At 48.5% G+C, this 15,295-nt stretch overlaps 1 protein-coding gene across 2 annotated transcripts in view; it reads left to right on the top strand.

Moving 5' to 3' along the window:
* Positions 1-15,295, top strand: part of Pik3c2b (phosphatidylinositol-4-phosphate 3-kinase catalytic subunit type 2 beta) — a 71,771-nt gene that overhangs the window by 43,166 nt on the left and 13,310 nt on the right. For both annotated transcript variants that reach the window (XM_004625399.2, XM_023708305.1), the window contains 12 exons: positions 230-372; positions 1,570-1,758; positions 2,957-3,050; positions 3,143-3,237; positions 3,587-3,767; positions 4,489-4,596; positions 5,221-5,313; positions 6,275-6,404; positions 7,471-7,607; positions 11,126-11,295; positions 12,718-12,874; positions 13,845-13,954. In XM_004625399.2, coding sequence (XP_004625456.1) covers positions 230-372; positions 1,570-1,758; positions 2,957-3,050; positions 3,143-3,237; positions 3,587-3,767; positions 4,489-4,596; positions 5,221-5,313; positions 6,275-6,404; positions 7,471-7,607; positions 11,126-11,295; positions 12,718-12,874; positions 13,845-13,954 — 1,607 coding nt within the window. The remainder of the gene's footprint in view (positions 1-229; positions 373-1,569; positions 1,759-2,956; positions 3,051-3,142; positions 3,238-3,586; positions 3,768-4,488; positions 4,597-5,220; positions 5,314-6,274; positions 6,405-7,470; positions 7,608-11,125; positions 11,296-12,717; positions 12,875-13,844; positions 13,955-15,295) is intronic.

The following is a 15,295-nucleotide window of genomic DNA, read 5'->3' as shown; positions in this document are numbered from 1 at the left end:
TCTCTGTCTGTCTGTCTCTCTGTTTCGATTGATTGATTGATTGAAGAGATTTTGGGGGTCATGAAGATCACCTGGGTTATTTTATAGAGAACCTGAGGGGAAAGGAAAGTGGGGATGGAGAGCAAGGCAGAAATCCTGAGTCTGAGAGAGGCAAGCTGGGGACCCAGGGAGGTGGCTGTCCCAACTCATGCCACTTCCATTCTTCTTCCTTCTGTGATACCTCCCCTAGATTGATTTTCCCACCTCAGCCTCTGACATCAAGTTCATCAGCCCCCCTGGAGACAAGTTTAGCCCCCGCTATGAGTTTGGCAGCCTCCGGGAAGAAGACCAGCGCAAGCTTAAAGACATCATGCAGAAGGAGTCCCTGTACTGGTGAGGCTCAGGCGCCCCACACAGCCTATCCTGTTCTGTCTGGCCTTCTCTTAGCTCCCAGACCTGGTCTCTGCATTGTGAGAGTGGAACTGGGCTAGGGCAGACATCACCACCTAGGCAAGAGGTGGTGGCCCTTCCCCCTGAGCTGACACTAGGCAAGGTGGAGAAGGTAGCTCAGGAAATTAGATCTGAGAAAGCCCATCTCCATGCTGGGAGGAGATCTGGCTCAGCTACCACAGAGGACCAGCGCTTTGTCCCCACCCCTCACAGGCTGTCTACTATTCATTGCCTGCCGGTTGAGGTGGCCGGCTGCTGTCCTTGCCTCCCTGCCCCCACCTCCACCCCAGCCTTCACATTTTTCTGGTTTTGTTACTTTCCAGAAAGGATCAGGTGTCAAGGCAGGCTGGCAGCTCTCAAGGGTAAATGAGTCCAGGCTGAGCTCATCTTGGGGCTGCTGTGATCACCAGGATTGGACAAGGAGGGTTGAAGGGGGAGAGCTGGAGGGGCAGGTGGTTTGGGCTCCTCCCCACCTGTTTTTCTGATTGCCTCTTGGACTTCCACAAAGCCCTTTACAGTGCCCATTGGGGAAGGAGAAAGGTGGGCTCATCTTTGACCTTCATGTCCATCCAGGATAGCCAGAGCAGCTGAGAGACTTCAGGCCTTCCCCACCCCATCCTCTGCACACCACACACTTCATTATTCCCTGAGCTCTCTATCTCATTGTTCTCCTGATCTCAGGCAAGGCCAGTTGGCCACAGGCTCTATAAAACTGACAGCTGGCCCCAGGAGGCCTCTCAGCTGTGCAGCCCCTGGCTCTGGGGGCTACTGTCTCCCAATGGTTCTGAGTGGTACCCACAGGGTCCCCAGGAAGGGTAGCAAATTTGGTGGCCTTGGCCCATGCCTTCTGCCTCAGTCTGACACGGGCCTGAGTCAGGTCAGAGATGAGATTCACACCTTACTTTCCAAACTCTGCTTCCCCTTGAGGTCACCTAACGATATGTTAAAAACATCCAGTGCCTAGCTTCCACAGACATCCTTAGTTGGCCTGAGGAATGTCCCAGGCGTTGGGAAGGCACCAAGCCTCTCAGGTGACTGACTCTAAGTGTGGAGAAGGAGGGTGGGCTCTGAATAGTAGCTTACAGTGCATAGAGCTACTCCACCCTCCTGCCAACTCGGCCCCTCCCGTCCATCCTGCAGGCTCTCTGATGTGGACAAAAAGCGCCTGTGGGAGAAGCGATATTACTGCCACTCGGAGGTGAGCTCGCTCCCCCTGCTGCTCGCCAGCGCCCCCACCTGGGAGTGGGCTTGCCTGCCCGACATCTATGCTCTCCTGAAGCAGTGGACCCACATGAACCACCAGGATGCCCTGGGGCTCCTGCATGCCACGTGAGTCATAGGGCCCACTGGTGCCCACCCCTGACAGGGATCCTGGGGGAAATGGTGAAGTGGGTGTGGCTTTTTAGGGCATTTCCATTTCTCCTTTTTGCTCTTTGTCATTTCCCCCTAATATCATATCTTAAACATTTTCCAAACATACAACAAAATTGAGAATTGCACAGTGACCCCCATGTTCCCACTACCTACATGTTACTACCAGCCTTTACTCTGTATGCTTTGTCACATGTCTGTTCATCCTTCTGTCTGTCTATCTGTTCATCTTACTTTTTATTTTATTTATTTATTTATTTTTTTTTTCATCTTACTTTTTAATGCATTTTGAAGTAAATTGCAGACATCAGTAAGCGTCCTCCTAAAGATATCAGTACGTCAGGTCAGGGAGATAGTTCAATCCCCAGTACAGAAGAAAAAAAAAAAAAAAAGGAAAAAAGAAAAAGATACCAGTACATTATTAACTAAAGCTCAATATTGTGTTATTTATTTATTTATTTATTTATTTTGGCGGAACCAGGAATTGAACTCAGGCCCTTGTGCTTGCCAGGAAGTGCTTATTCCACTGAACCATCTCCCCGGCCCCCCTTTTTTTAATTTTTGAGGCAACATTTATATATAAAGAAATACCCAAACTTTATCTATACATTGGCAGAGTTTTGACAAATGCATATAGCTTTCACCCAAACCCTTCTCATGGAGCTCTACCCTAGTTGTGCTCTCTTCCCTCTTTCCCCTGAAGGTCCTCTAGGGATACACGGTTCCTAGTCTCAGAACCCTGAGCTGCTTCCTCAGTGTACCCAGGGTTCCCGGCTTATTTTTGCCACTCTCTGTAGTGCTTTAACCCATGTGAGGACTCTACAAAGATGGGTCTATCTGGCATAGTGGGAGTCAAGAAGAGATCTTTGGGAGCATGGCAGAGGACTTTGTGCTGTTTTCTTTAATCATCTAAAGAATAAGAATGGCCACCCTCTTGTTCCTGCCTTTTCCCAGGAGTAAGGTCCCAGGTAGACTCTGCTATTTCCCAGGATGGCTCTTCACAGCAGGGGCTAATTCTGTGGAGGATTTGGCAGATCATGGGGATATTGCCTTTTCCCATTCTATGCCTGTGAAGCCCTGGTATGAAGATATTTGGGTCATAACTAAGTCACAGAGCCTGCAGCTGAGTTGTCAGGTTCTGGGCTCCTTTTTGCAGCTTCCCAGACCAGGAGGTGCGCCGCATGGCTGTCCAGTGGATTGGCTCACTCTCAGATGCAGAGCTACTTGACTACTTGCCCCAGCTGGTGCAGGTGTGTGCATTGTCTTCCCTCCCGTTCTGATGGTTCCAACCCAGGGGCTGAATAGGTCTGCATTCTGACCCTTTGATCCTATTCCTGAACAGGCCCTAAAGTATGAGTGCTACCTGGACAGCCCCTTGGTGCGCTTCCTCCTGAAGCGAGCTGTCTCTGACCTGAGAGTGACACACTACTTCTTCTGGTAAATGCCTGTGCAGAGGGGAGGGAGACAGAGATGTCTTTGTGGGACTCTTTTGCCCCTACCCATGCAGAACTGAGAGGTTGAGTGGTCTGCGCTGGTCTCATTTTATCCCTATAATTCAGCAAGGATCATCCCGGCCCCTCCTACCCAGCCACCCATGGCAGAAATAGGGAGCGGAAATGAGCTGCTTAGGACAGGGTGGGCACAAATGAGCACTTCTGTCCAGTGTGTGTTTTGGGGGCCAGGCTGGGATCAGTTTCTGGTGAGTTGGAGCTGGCTCAGACCCTGCTCCTGTCTGCCACTGCTTGCAGTCCCTAGAGGGGCCTGACCCCTACCTCCTGCCTCACAGGTTGCTAAAGGACGGCCTCAAGGACTCTCAGTTCAGCATTCGATACCAGTACCTGCTGGCGGCCCTGCTGTGCTGCTGTGGCAAGGGGCTGCGGGAGGAGTTCAATCGCCAGTGCTGGCTCATCAACACCCTGGCCAAGCTGGCCCAGCAGGTCCGAGAGGCTGCCCCATCTGCCCGGCAGGTGAGCAGGCGGCCAGGCTGCAGCTCTGCCTGCTTCCACTTCTGGTCTGGGGCTTCTGCAGTGAGGAGTGTACCTCTTGGGCCCTTGACCAGCTCTGATTTAGGAGATAGAAGGCAGTGACTCTGGCACCTGTGGGCCACAAATAACTCACAAGCTAGATATAGGGCCTGGATGTGTTTTGTTACGCCTGCAAAATACTGAAACCGTGTATTTAGTGCTGTCTGCCTCATGGGCTGAGCACAGTGGTATAAGCTGATGATTGCACAGCAGCACCCAGTCAGAAAGAACAAGCACGGGCTGAATGCCAGTCATGTTTTCACCGTGCTGTGGGGCTGACGAAAGCACCAGAGGAGTCTCTGTCTACATGAAGGTATCGCATGAGGCCAGCAGTATTCTGGTTGCTGACATTTAAAGATTTTAATCTGACTTAAGATTTTCATATTAAGGTCTAGATTGCTGGCATTTTTTGGCAAAAGTGCCGGTAGCCCTTGCCCTCAGAGACACTACCAGCCCCAGCTCTGTGGGCTGCTGCTGCTCACCCTCAGCTGGCCTCTGGAGGTGCCTGGGTGGGCTGCTCCTGCACTGAGCCAGGCTGGGCTATGTGGGTGCCTGTCCTAAATGTCTCCCAAGGTCAACCCCAACCCTGTTCTCAGGTGTGCCTGGCTCTGAGTGGAGCCTAGGGGCTCCCATCTCACCCCCACGTTACCTGTCCTCTCCGCAGGGCATCCTCCGCACAGGTCTAGAGGAGGTGAAGCAGTTCTTTGCCCTCAATGGCTCCTGCCGCCTGCCACTTAGCCCCAGTCTGCTGGTGAAAGGCATTGTGCCCAGGGTGAGTGGCTGTGGCTTTGGGGCTTTGCAGGAAGGGAAGTTGGCGGGGGGTGGGGGAGGTCCTCAGTGCTCTGGCTGTTGAGGAACAGGAGGAAGGAAGGCATATCTATGGCTTCTTCCCAACCCTGCTGGTGTGGCGCTGAGCTGAACAGGGTCGTGAGGCTGGGTGAGAGCTGGGTGAGTGTCTCTCTTGGTGATGCCAGAGGTGGATGATGGAAACTATCGCTGTCATCTATGGGGGTCTTTTGCCCAGCACTGGTCTGTGTGCTTCAAGTCGATTATTGTATCTCTTCTTTGTAACTCTTGCAAAGCTTGTATTATTGTGAGCCCCATTTCACAGAGGGGTAAACTGAGTTATAAATGGACATGGAACTTAGCAAGAGTCAAAAAACTAGTACATTCTGTGCAGAATAAAAGGAAAGGATGAGAGACCAGGTGCCAGAACTGAGGGTCTAATGAACTGAAATAAGATGATGAATTTTGGTTCCTCAGAAATCTGGAAGAAACTATGAGCAGGTATTAGGGGACGTTGGCAGCAGAAGGGTGGGCAGCATTGCAGTCCGACATAGAAAGGTCATGGACATGGACCACCCTGACCCTGGCCACCACCCTCTCTCCCACACAGGACTGTTCCTACTTCAATTCCAACGCAGTACCCCTCAAGCTTGCCTTCCAAAATGTAGACCCACTGGGCGAGAACATCCGGGTCATCTTCAAGGTGAGAATCCTTTGCTCAGCAAGGGGGAGGAGGGTGGCAGAGAGGAGGGGCCCCCATATGGCAGGACAGTTTGTTGCTCACTATTTCATTGTTCCAGGCTGCATTTTTGCTTTCTTTCTTTTTCTGTTTTATGGTGTACTTTCTTTTGGTACCTGAGGGGCAGGGGTTTTACCCCTGCTACCTTGCTGCCTTTTATTATGGGAAGGACTACTAGGTAACAAAGGTATAGATGAACTCTGCATGGCCCCAGAGAGCTACAGAGATTAGGAAGTGTAGAAGCAACTAATAGTAATTTTCTGGGAGGCAGAGGTGGCGATCTGCTCTGGAATATTCAAGCAGAGCCTGAATGACCCTGTGGCAGGGATGTCAATGAGGAAATTAATATATCAGGTGCAAGTTGGACTAGAAGAGCCCTATGTTTCCTTCTGACTAATGCCTCCTAGAGTCTGAGAGGTAAATGCTAGCCTCTGTGTATAACGTGGGAGAGGTGCATGCAGGTGCGGGTTGAGGAGGGCTGGGGATGTAGCTCTGTGGTGTGGCACGTGTTCAGCACGTGCAAGGCCCCAAGTTCAAATCCCAGTGCTTCAGGGTGGAGTGGTGGGGAACATATAGGTGGCCTAGTGGCTTATAGAATCTATTTGCTGTGTATAATTTCCAAATCTAGTATACACTTTCTAAAAGACCTGGTGGTCAAGTGGACTACATCTAAAAGAGGAACCTGACTTCAGGTCAGATGGGCTGCTGTGTGGCAGGAAGAGTGGGACATTCCAAAGAGGGAAAGTGTGAAGGCCACTGACCCCTCTGTGGTTCTGTGACCTGGTGTGAGCTATTGAGTAGGTCAAAGGTGCAAGGTGGGTGAAAGGGACAGTCTCTGCCTGTCACTGTAGCTTGGGCCTCTGCCAGGTCTGGGAGCCAGAGGAGGCAGTGGAAATGGGTTCTGTCACTCTCTTCCTCCATCTAGTGTGGGGACGACCTTCGCCAGGACATGCTCACACTGCAGATGATTCGCATCATGAGCAAGATCTGGGTCCAGGAGGGGTTGGATATGCGCATGGTCATCTTCCGCTGCTTCTCCACTGGCCGGGGGAGAGGTGAGTTGGGAACCATGGGGTGCGGTAGGCACAGAGTGGGAGGAGCTTTGCTTCCTGCCCTTCTGCCCTTCCCTCAGCACAAACTGTGTGCTCCTCCTTGAAAATGAAAAGGGCAGGATTATTTCACTAGAAGCTATGAAATGTATTGTTTTAAAAAGAGGAAGCAGGGAAAGAGCATTGTAAAATAAAACAATCTTGGAACCACAATGACCTCAAAGGTTGTGGGCTACCCCCATGCTTCACTTTGGATCCTGATCCAGACAAACCACTATAGAGAAGTAATTGGGGGCAGGATGTTGAGATATAGGATCTCACTGTGTAGCCCAGGCTGGCCTCATCCTTGCAGGGATCTGCCTGCTTCATTCTCCCAAGTGTGGGATTACAGGCCTGCGCTACCACCCCCAGTGTAAAGAAGCATTTTTGAAGTGACTGGAAGAAATATGAGTATGGACTGGGTTAAAAAAGTGACTGTTCATTTCTGGAGGTGACAGTGACAGGTGAAACAAGATTAGCAAAATGTTGGCCATTTTTGAAGCTGGGTAATGGTTACAAGATAAATTGATGAAATCATTCTTCTCATTCATATATATATTTGAAGATTTCTATAGTAAAAATTTAAATCTAAAATAAAAGGAGCAGCCATGAATGCGGGGGGGACACTAGGGAGTCCGAGTCTGCAGTTTGTGATGGGGGATGACCTTCCTGCCTGCTGCGGTGCTTGGCCCTACTGGCAGACTTTGTGTAAGGGCCAGAAGTCAATTTCATGGGGTAGTGTTGGCACAGTTCTCATGTGCATTCATGTGCGCATGTGCGTGTGTCACTGAGATTAAATGGAAGGCTTTCACACTGAGCTATATCCCCTGTCCTTTTTTGTTTTTATATATATTAAGACTGTTGCAAAAGTTTCTAAGTTGCCTAGGCTGGGCTCAAACTTGCAGTCTTACTGCTGCTACCTCCCAGAATGGATTAGGCATGCACCACCATGGCTGGCTACAGCACAGCTTCTGTAGGCCCATCCCTATAGTCTCTCTGCTCCAGAGTGTGACCCCAGTCCCTTATGTCACAGGGATGGTGGAGATGATCCCTAATGCTGAGACCCTACGCAAGATCCAGGTGGAGCATGGAGTGACTGGCTCCTTCAAGGACCGGCCCCTGGCTGACTGGCTGCAGAAACACAACCCTGGGGAGGACGAGTATGAGAAGGTAGGATTAGGGGACTTGAGAGCCCCACTGGCTTTGGTGTGCCTGGCTCTGGTGCTTGGCTCTAAAGAGATGAGCCAGTTTTGTTGGGTGCTGAGACATACTCTGTTCGTGGACTGATGCCTCTGTATATCCGGGGATGGGTCAAAATGACTTTAATTACTTCACTGCCCCTATCCTGCTGGTGACCAGTGAAACCTTCACTTGGTTTCCCAATCAGAGTGAGTCCTGGCAAAGGGGGCCAGCTTTAGAGAATCTACCAGTATCCATGTTCCTTGGGGGTCCTGAGCAATCCCCCTGTTGCTCTCAGAGGGCTTCAGTGATAGGGTATAGAATGAGAATTGGTGGGAAAAGACCTTAGAGATTCTTTTATTTGAATCCCTTTCATGAGTGTGAATTCAGACTCACTTTCTTATTCTTGGTAATGGAGTTGGTTTGTACAAGACTATAACTAGAAGCCAAGGCTGTGTTTGGTATGAGCCTAAAATGGTAAAGAAGAGCCCTGATGGGTTCCTGAATAGACCACAGATTGGAAGTGGAGATTTCCTGGTTGGTAGGGCCTTGGTCAGCTTCCGTGGCCCATAGACAGTCCGCAGTCTCTTGCCTCCAATCCCTGGGTTAATAGGACTGGACATACGTGTAGTCACCACAGTGTGGTGGGGGTGGGGAGAGGAGGGAGGAAGTCACAGTAAGACTGCCAGAATGCTGATAAACATGGATTTCACTTCAAGAGGATTGGATGCTAATTTATATTGATCAGAGCATTGTATTCCTGAGGGTAGACGCACACATGGGCAGCCAAATTATGATCAGATTGTTGTTCAGAGAATGTGTAATTAGATGATCTTAAATGGCCCTAAGCACTCGTGGTCCCCAGAGTGCAGTCCCTGGCATGCTCTGCTCTCTCTGCACTCTGCCTACACCAGTTCCTCTTGCTACTTCTCTGCTCCCACCCATGTGCTGATAACTTCCAAAGCCCTCCATCTAGGCTTCTCCTTCCCTGCAGCTGTTCATTCCAGAGCCACTGGCTAGATGGACTCCTTTACATGTGGCCTAGTCATACTCAAGACTGAGCTTTCTGTCTCTGTTTGCCTCCCAAAGCCCACCTTCTGTGTTTCCTCTCAGTAAAGGGGAAGGTTCGCCATGCAGTCACCCAAGCCAGGGCCATGGGCTTTCTCATGATTCTTCCTGTCTCCCTTCTGCCAGACCAACCCCGGTGGATTCTCTTGCCCAATTCTCTCTATTCTGACTTCTGTTTCTGTTTCTACTATCACTTTGTTCAACTATGTGTTTTCTGTCCCCTGAATTTTTGGAATACATCTCCTTTTATCACCTCATCTGCTTGATTTCAGAAGGTTTGTAAAGTACAGGCTTGTTCATGTCACTCACTTGCTCCAAAAGTCTCCATCCTCGTACCCTTAGGATTATGTTCAAGCCCTGCTGGCCCTGTAGCCTCATCCACCACCCCTGCTCATTGTATGCTAACTTGGGCTCCAGCACAGGGACTCCTTACATGTCCTTGATGTCTTTAGATGAGAGTAGTCCTTTCCCTGGAAAGCTATTCTTCCATCTTCCATCTCCCCAAATCAGCCTCTCTATGTGTAAACTTCAAGGCGCTCTACCCTTGGGAGAGGACTGGTATTGATTCTTTCTACTTCTCTTCAATGCACATGCTAGTATTATGACAGGATTCCTCCCTAAAGGGGCGTTGTGTGAGGCCCTTGGATTATAATTGCTCCTTGTCAACATAGTAAAGACTCTTTCATAATCAGGGTACCAGAAGTACATACAACAGACATACATTCACACCGAAACTAACTTTTGTGTTAATGTTTAATTTTAGCCTTGCAAGGTAGCTTCTCAGCTCTTGTAGCTAGAACAGTGCTGGTAGTTCTCTGTGATAATTTCTGAGAGAAGAATGAAATATTTTTCTCGTGGTGACCTACTCAACAAAGACAGCACTCCATATCCTACAGAAGGAACCCTTAATCTAGGAAAGTGCCTTTCATAAAGTAACACAACCATTTTTTTCCTGCAAGCTGCTAGCACCCTCCCTAATGCAGGGAGGTGGTAAGAGATTAGTCATTAACCCTCACACGCCACTGTTTGGTAAATCAACTTGGGATTCTTCTGAGGTAGAAGGGGCACTTGTGACAGGGGAAGATTGATGGAGATGAAGGTCAGGGGTGGGATCTGATGGGTCTTCCTCCTTATTGAGCCATTTTTCATTCACAAATTTCTCTTTCTTACACATGGGCTTTGCTCTCAGAAGTGCGTTCTGTGATAGCTTTCCCACAAGTCCCATTCTTAGTTTCCAGGGCATTTGTCATCTGCTTGTAACTCCACAAGTTGCTGAGTGGGACTTTGTAGCTAGTTTTGCAGTTGGTCTTGTAGAATAGCCAGGAAGCTTTTGGAAGGTTGGATTCTCTCAACCTGGTGGGCTGAAAAGGGTACGTGGGCATCGCGTGGACAGTGGTGGCCGTGGACGTGGAGGGCCCGAAGGAGAAGCCAGTGTGAAATGAGGTCTGGAAAGATGTGGGATGCAAGGAAGGCCTTGAGGATGGGCGGGAATTTGGGAGGGAGGCGGAGGATGTGGGATGTGAGCGTTCTATATCTGGCAAGCTTCCTCAGTCCTGATTCCATACATTCTTAATGGATTATGACAATTTTTTTCTTGTTCCAACTTTGTACTTTCCTAGGAACATATATTGCTGTCCCTTTTATTCTCAACTTTATACGTTCCTACTGGGTGGCTGCCCTCTACGTGTCTTTCTTGAGTTCCTGAGAGAATTTTTCAAACTTCATAAAGAGGAAGTAGGTGGAAGGGGCCCATCTGCTGAGTCCATGTATTTTTACTTCCTCAGAGAAACAGAGAAAGTAAGGGGGACCCAAACCCTCACTACTGTCCTTCTTCTTTAAACTCAGAAATATCTCTAACACATTTTATTAACAAGAGATGTCAGGTTTTGCAAGTGTAAAACATCCCCAAAAGTGTGAAGCTGCCTCAGCTCTTCTTTGGAGTGCAGTGATTTAATTAGATAAGCATTTAGCTGCTGCCAAGAGTTCTGGGAGTGGAGTTTTATTTGGAGCAGGAAGAACTCTGGGCAGGGTCAGAAAGGCACCCGTAAGTGCCTTGCTCAGTAGCTGTGCCCTAAGGAGGTCATGATGACACACTGGGAAAGCCGTAAATGTCATTAGGGTCTCCATAGTCTGGGCCACTCAAGTCTGGCCTTTTGGGTCAGTCTTTGCAATCAGTGTCCCAGAAGAAGACAAAGTTCAGAAGGGTGGGGTTACATATAAATGTTCCATCTCCTGTTTCTATAGAATACATAGGATGTCTCTATAGGGGTGTGTGTGTGTGTGTGTGTGCGTGTTACCACATGATAAAAGATGAACAGACAGATGTGAGGTGCTGTTGGGGTTATATGAGAGGGTGACAAGGGTTGGCTGCATTGAGCCTGGCTGTGTCCCTGACCAGGTTTATATCCTCTCCTCCCCCCTACCCACTTTCCCTGACCCAGGCTGTGGAGAACTTCATCTACTCCTGCGCTGGCTGCTGCGTGGCCACTTATGTTTTGGGTATCTGTGACCGACATAATGACAACATCATGCTGAAGACCACCGGCCACATGTTCCACATAGATTTTGGCCGTTTTCTGGGCCATGCTCAGATGTTTGGCAATATCAAGCGGTAAGTAGTTTCTAGAAGCTGGATGTGTGTGTGGTGTGTGGAGGGCAAGCCGTCAGGATGGGGGGGGGGGGTTCCGAGCTGAGAAGCAGGTCTGTGATGGAGGGCAGCCCCAGAGCATTGTCCTTGGGCTGAGCAGCTTCCAAGAAGAGCAGATTGATAAGGAGGTGGGGTCCTTGCAGGGTCTTACAAAAGAGGGTGGGGGACTGGGGAGATCATTCGGCAGTCTAAGCGCCTGCCTGGCAAGTGCAAGGACCCGAGTTCAATCCCCAGTGCCATACACCATGCTGGCCCCAGGACCCCGGGTGCGTTGAGCTGGCCACCAAGTCTGGGTGTGGTGGTGCACACCTGTAATGCCTGCACTGGGGAGGCTGACGTGAGTCCCAGCTGCATAGTGAGATCCTATACTAAATGAATAAATAAATAAATAATTTTGAAAATATTTTTTAAAAAAAGAAGAAGGTGGGGCTGATCTTTCTCCTTACTGAGCAGTGAACAAAGTGACATAAGCCCAAACTCCACCAATAGAGACACAGCTAGGCACCCAGGAGAGAATATTGCTGGCCCACAGGGACCTTCTCTCTCTGGGGATCTCTTCAATTTTTGAAATGAGGTCTCTATCCATAGTTTGGGCTGACCTTGAACTTACTATGTAGCCCACAGTAGCTCCTAAAACTGACTGCAAATTATTGGAAATGCCTCATAGAATTCACTCTGTGGTTTTGCTTTCTCATAGGTCTTTTTCTTAGGCCTATGAGAAGGCACTACAACAGAGCAAAAAGCATGAAAGGCCTAATAATTTTTCTTTTAACCTTAGATACTTGCATATCTAAGAGATTTGTGCTACTCCTTGGGGTGGTAGCTTAGGAAACGAACGTGAATTCACTCGTGTTTAGAGGAGGTGTCGGAGCAAGGCAGATTTGTCTACACCAAGTGCTCCTAAAATAAATTGCTGGAAGCAGTTTGGCTGTAAGATCCCAGGAGTTTTGAAGCTGTCACTGTTTGCCCATAATGTAAGTGGAGCCTGAGGAATTGTGGCAAGGCAGCTAGGATGACTGGATTAAACGTCCGTGCTTTTAAGAAGAGCAATCTTGAAAACAAAGAACTTCATGAAGGTGACCTTGATGAATATTGAAGGAATAATATGTGAAATTCCTTAAATAAAAACTTACTTAATTAGTACACCAGGTATGGTGGTGCACACCTGTAACCCAACACTTGGGAGGCTGAGGCAGGAGGATTGCTGTGAGTTCAAGGCCAGCCTCAGCTACAGAGTGAATTCAAGTCCAGTCTGAACTCCATAGAGACACCCTGTTTGAAAAAAAAAAAAAAAAAGAAGAAGTTTAGGGGGATAAAAGCAAGTTAGAGCACTGAGGGGAGCCTGCACCCCCACTCTGACTTTCTTCCCTGTTTCCCTTGACCCAGGGACCGTGCCCCCTTTGTCTTCACCTCGGACATGGCGTATGTCATCAATGGGGGTGACAAACCTTCCAGCCGCTTCCATGATTTTGTTGACCTTTGCTGCCAAGCCTACAACCTCATTCGCAAGCACACCCACCTCTTCCTCAACCTCCTGGGCCTGGTAAGCAGCTGTGCCCCTTTCTGAAAACCTCCTTCTTATCATCTGGCACCATTATTCTTTTTTGTTTTTTCTTTTCCTTTCCTTCCTTTCCCTCCCCCCTTCCTAGTTCCCCTTCCCATTTGAGTATTTTCTTATTTCATGTCTATTTGACATTTTGGTCCTTACACTTTTGGTTTCTCACATGAGGGGAAAATGCAATATTCATACATGTCCAATTTGTTTCACTTAAGATGTGGTCTCCGGGCCATGGCGATGGCTCAGTAGAATAAGCATTTCCCTGGCAAGCGCAAGGGTCTGAGTTCAATCCCTAGTTCTGGAAAAAAAAAAAAAAAAGATACAGTCTCAAGGTGTATCCATTTACCTAGAAATGTCTCAGGCTTATTCTTCTTTATGGCAGAGTAGTACTCCATTGTTTGTTTGTTTGTTTTTAACCCGTATCTTTATCCTTTCATTAGTTGATAGACATTTGGACTGTTTCCAAGATTTAGCCATTGTAAACCGTACTGCTATAAACATGGGTGTGCATATATCTCTATGGTATGATGTTTTAATTCTTTTGGGAAGATATCAAGAAGGGACGCAGATGGGTCAAATGGAACTTCTAGTCCTAGTTTTTGAGGCATCTCCACACTGATGTCCACAGTGGTTGCACCTATTCGCTGCCATTATTAAGACTGCCCTGGTTTGTTTCAGAGAACTCCTGGAGATCTGCTCCTTTGAGCCCCAGCGAGTGGCTGTGTGCCCCAATAAGCAGCAGAGATCCAGGCTGCCTGGGGATGTAGATGTATGTGTAGGTGTCTGCACTCCTGCTTCAGCCCCTTTATTCCTGTGACCCTCCAGCCATGGCCCATATCTGTCCACCACCCTCTCCAAGGATCAAGGAACCTAGCTGTAGGAAATCTTGCCTTAGCTGGAGAAGAAGCAGGACTTGCTGCTGTGACAGGCCTCTCTGCCTCTTTCTTCTTTCCAGATGTTGTCCTGTGGGATCCCTGAGCTCTCGGATCTAGAAGACCTCAAGTATGTGTATGATGCCCTGAGGCCCCAGGACACAGAGGCCAATGCCACTACCTATTTCACTAGGTAACACCCGTGCTGAGCTGGGCATCCCCCACATAAGTCCCAGGCTTCGTGGCTGGCAGGAGCAGGCTAGAGAGCCAGAGCTGGACCTGTTGTCCCTGCTTTGCCTCTGACTTGGTGAAATCATTCTGCTTTCTTCAGCCTCAGCTTCCCACCTCTATCTTGGTGCTAATCTGAGCATACAGAGCTACTGTCCTATCTGTCTGTCTGTCTGTCTGTCTGTCTGTCTGTCTCTGTGTCTCTGTGTCTGTCTCTGTCTGTCTGTCTCTGTCTCTATCTCTCTGTCTTTGTCAGTCTATCCGTCTGTCCATCTCTGTCTCTGTCTCTGTCTCTGTCTCTGTCTCTTTCTCTGTCTCTGTCTGTCTGTCTGTCTGTCTGTCTGTCTGTCTCTCTCTCTCTCTCAATTTTTTGAGGCAGGGTGTCTGTACGGAGTCCAGGCTGGCCTGAAACAAACACTGATCATTTTGCCTCAACTTTTAAAAAAAATTTATTTGGTAGAGGGTCTCACTATTTAGCTCAGACTTATTAATGGTCCTCCTGTCTCAACCTCCCCAGCACTGGTATTACAGGCCTGAGCCACCATGCCCCATTTCCATGGCTGGCACAGCATGCCACGGATTCAGGAGCCAGCACGGCATGCGATACCAGGGAATGAACCCGGATCTGGGTCCTTGCGCTTGCCAGACAGGTGCTTAGACAACCTGCCTGACTTCTCATGAGCTAGGATTATAGACCTGCACCATTATGCCTGGCTCAAGGCTATTGTCATCTCTCTTATCTTATTGCCAAAGACTTTTTCCACAGGGAAGTGAATAATACAGATTTTGAAATCACCTTTAACTCTCTGGATGGCACCTTTCCTCTTTCAAGGGCACTCACCTTGAGCTGAAGTTTCAGAAGCCAGGAGTGGTGGAGCACACCTGTAGTCTCAGTACTCAGGAGGCCGAGCAAGGAGGAGCACTATGATTGTGAAGCCAGCCTGGGCTAAGGCCACCTTGAATTACATGTTGAGACCCTGTCTCTAAATAACTTAAATAAATCTATTAAATCTCTGGATTGGTCAGTGCTTAGGGAGATCCCATATACTGAACCTTTTTTAAAAAATTACATTTATTGGATATATATGTGTGTGTGTATATATATATTATATATATCTTCAATTCATCATAAGGAATTTGTACCTGTATATGATATATCTTCATTCCTTTTTTTTTCTGATTCCACACCCCTCAACCCCTCTTCTCCTCTTTATTTACAAAGCTTGGTTTTATATTATCTTTTCTCATCTTTTTCTTTCCCCTTCCTAGTTCCCCTTTCCTTAAAACAATTTCTTCCTATTTCACA

The sequence above is a fragment of the Octodon degus genome, unplaced genomic scaffold (genome assembly GCF_000260255.1).
Source record: "Octodon degus isolate 3935 unplaced genomic scaffold, OctDeg1.0 scaffold00009, whole genome shotgun sequence".
NCBI classification, from domain to species: domain Eukaryota; kingdom Metazoa; phylum Chordata; class Mammalia; order Rodentia; family Octodontidae; genus Octodon; species Octodon degus.
Note: the sequence above shows the minus strand (reverse complement) of the source record. Positions and strands in the feature narration are given on the sequence as shown.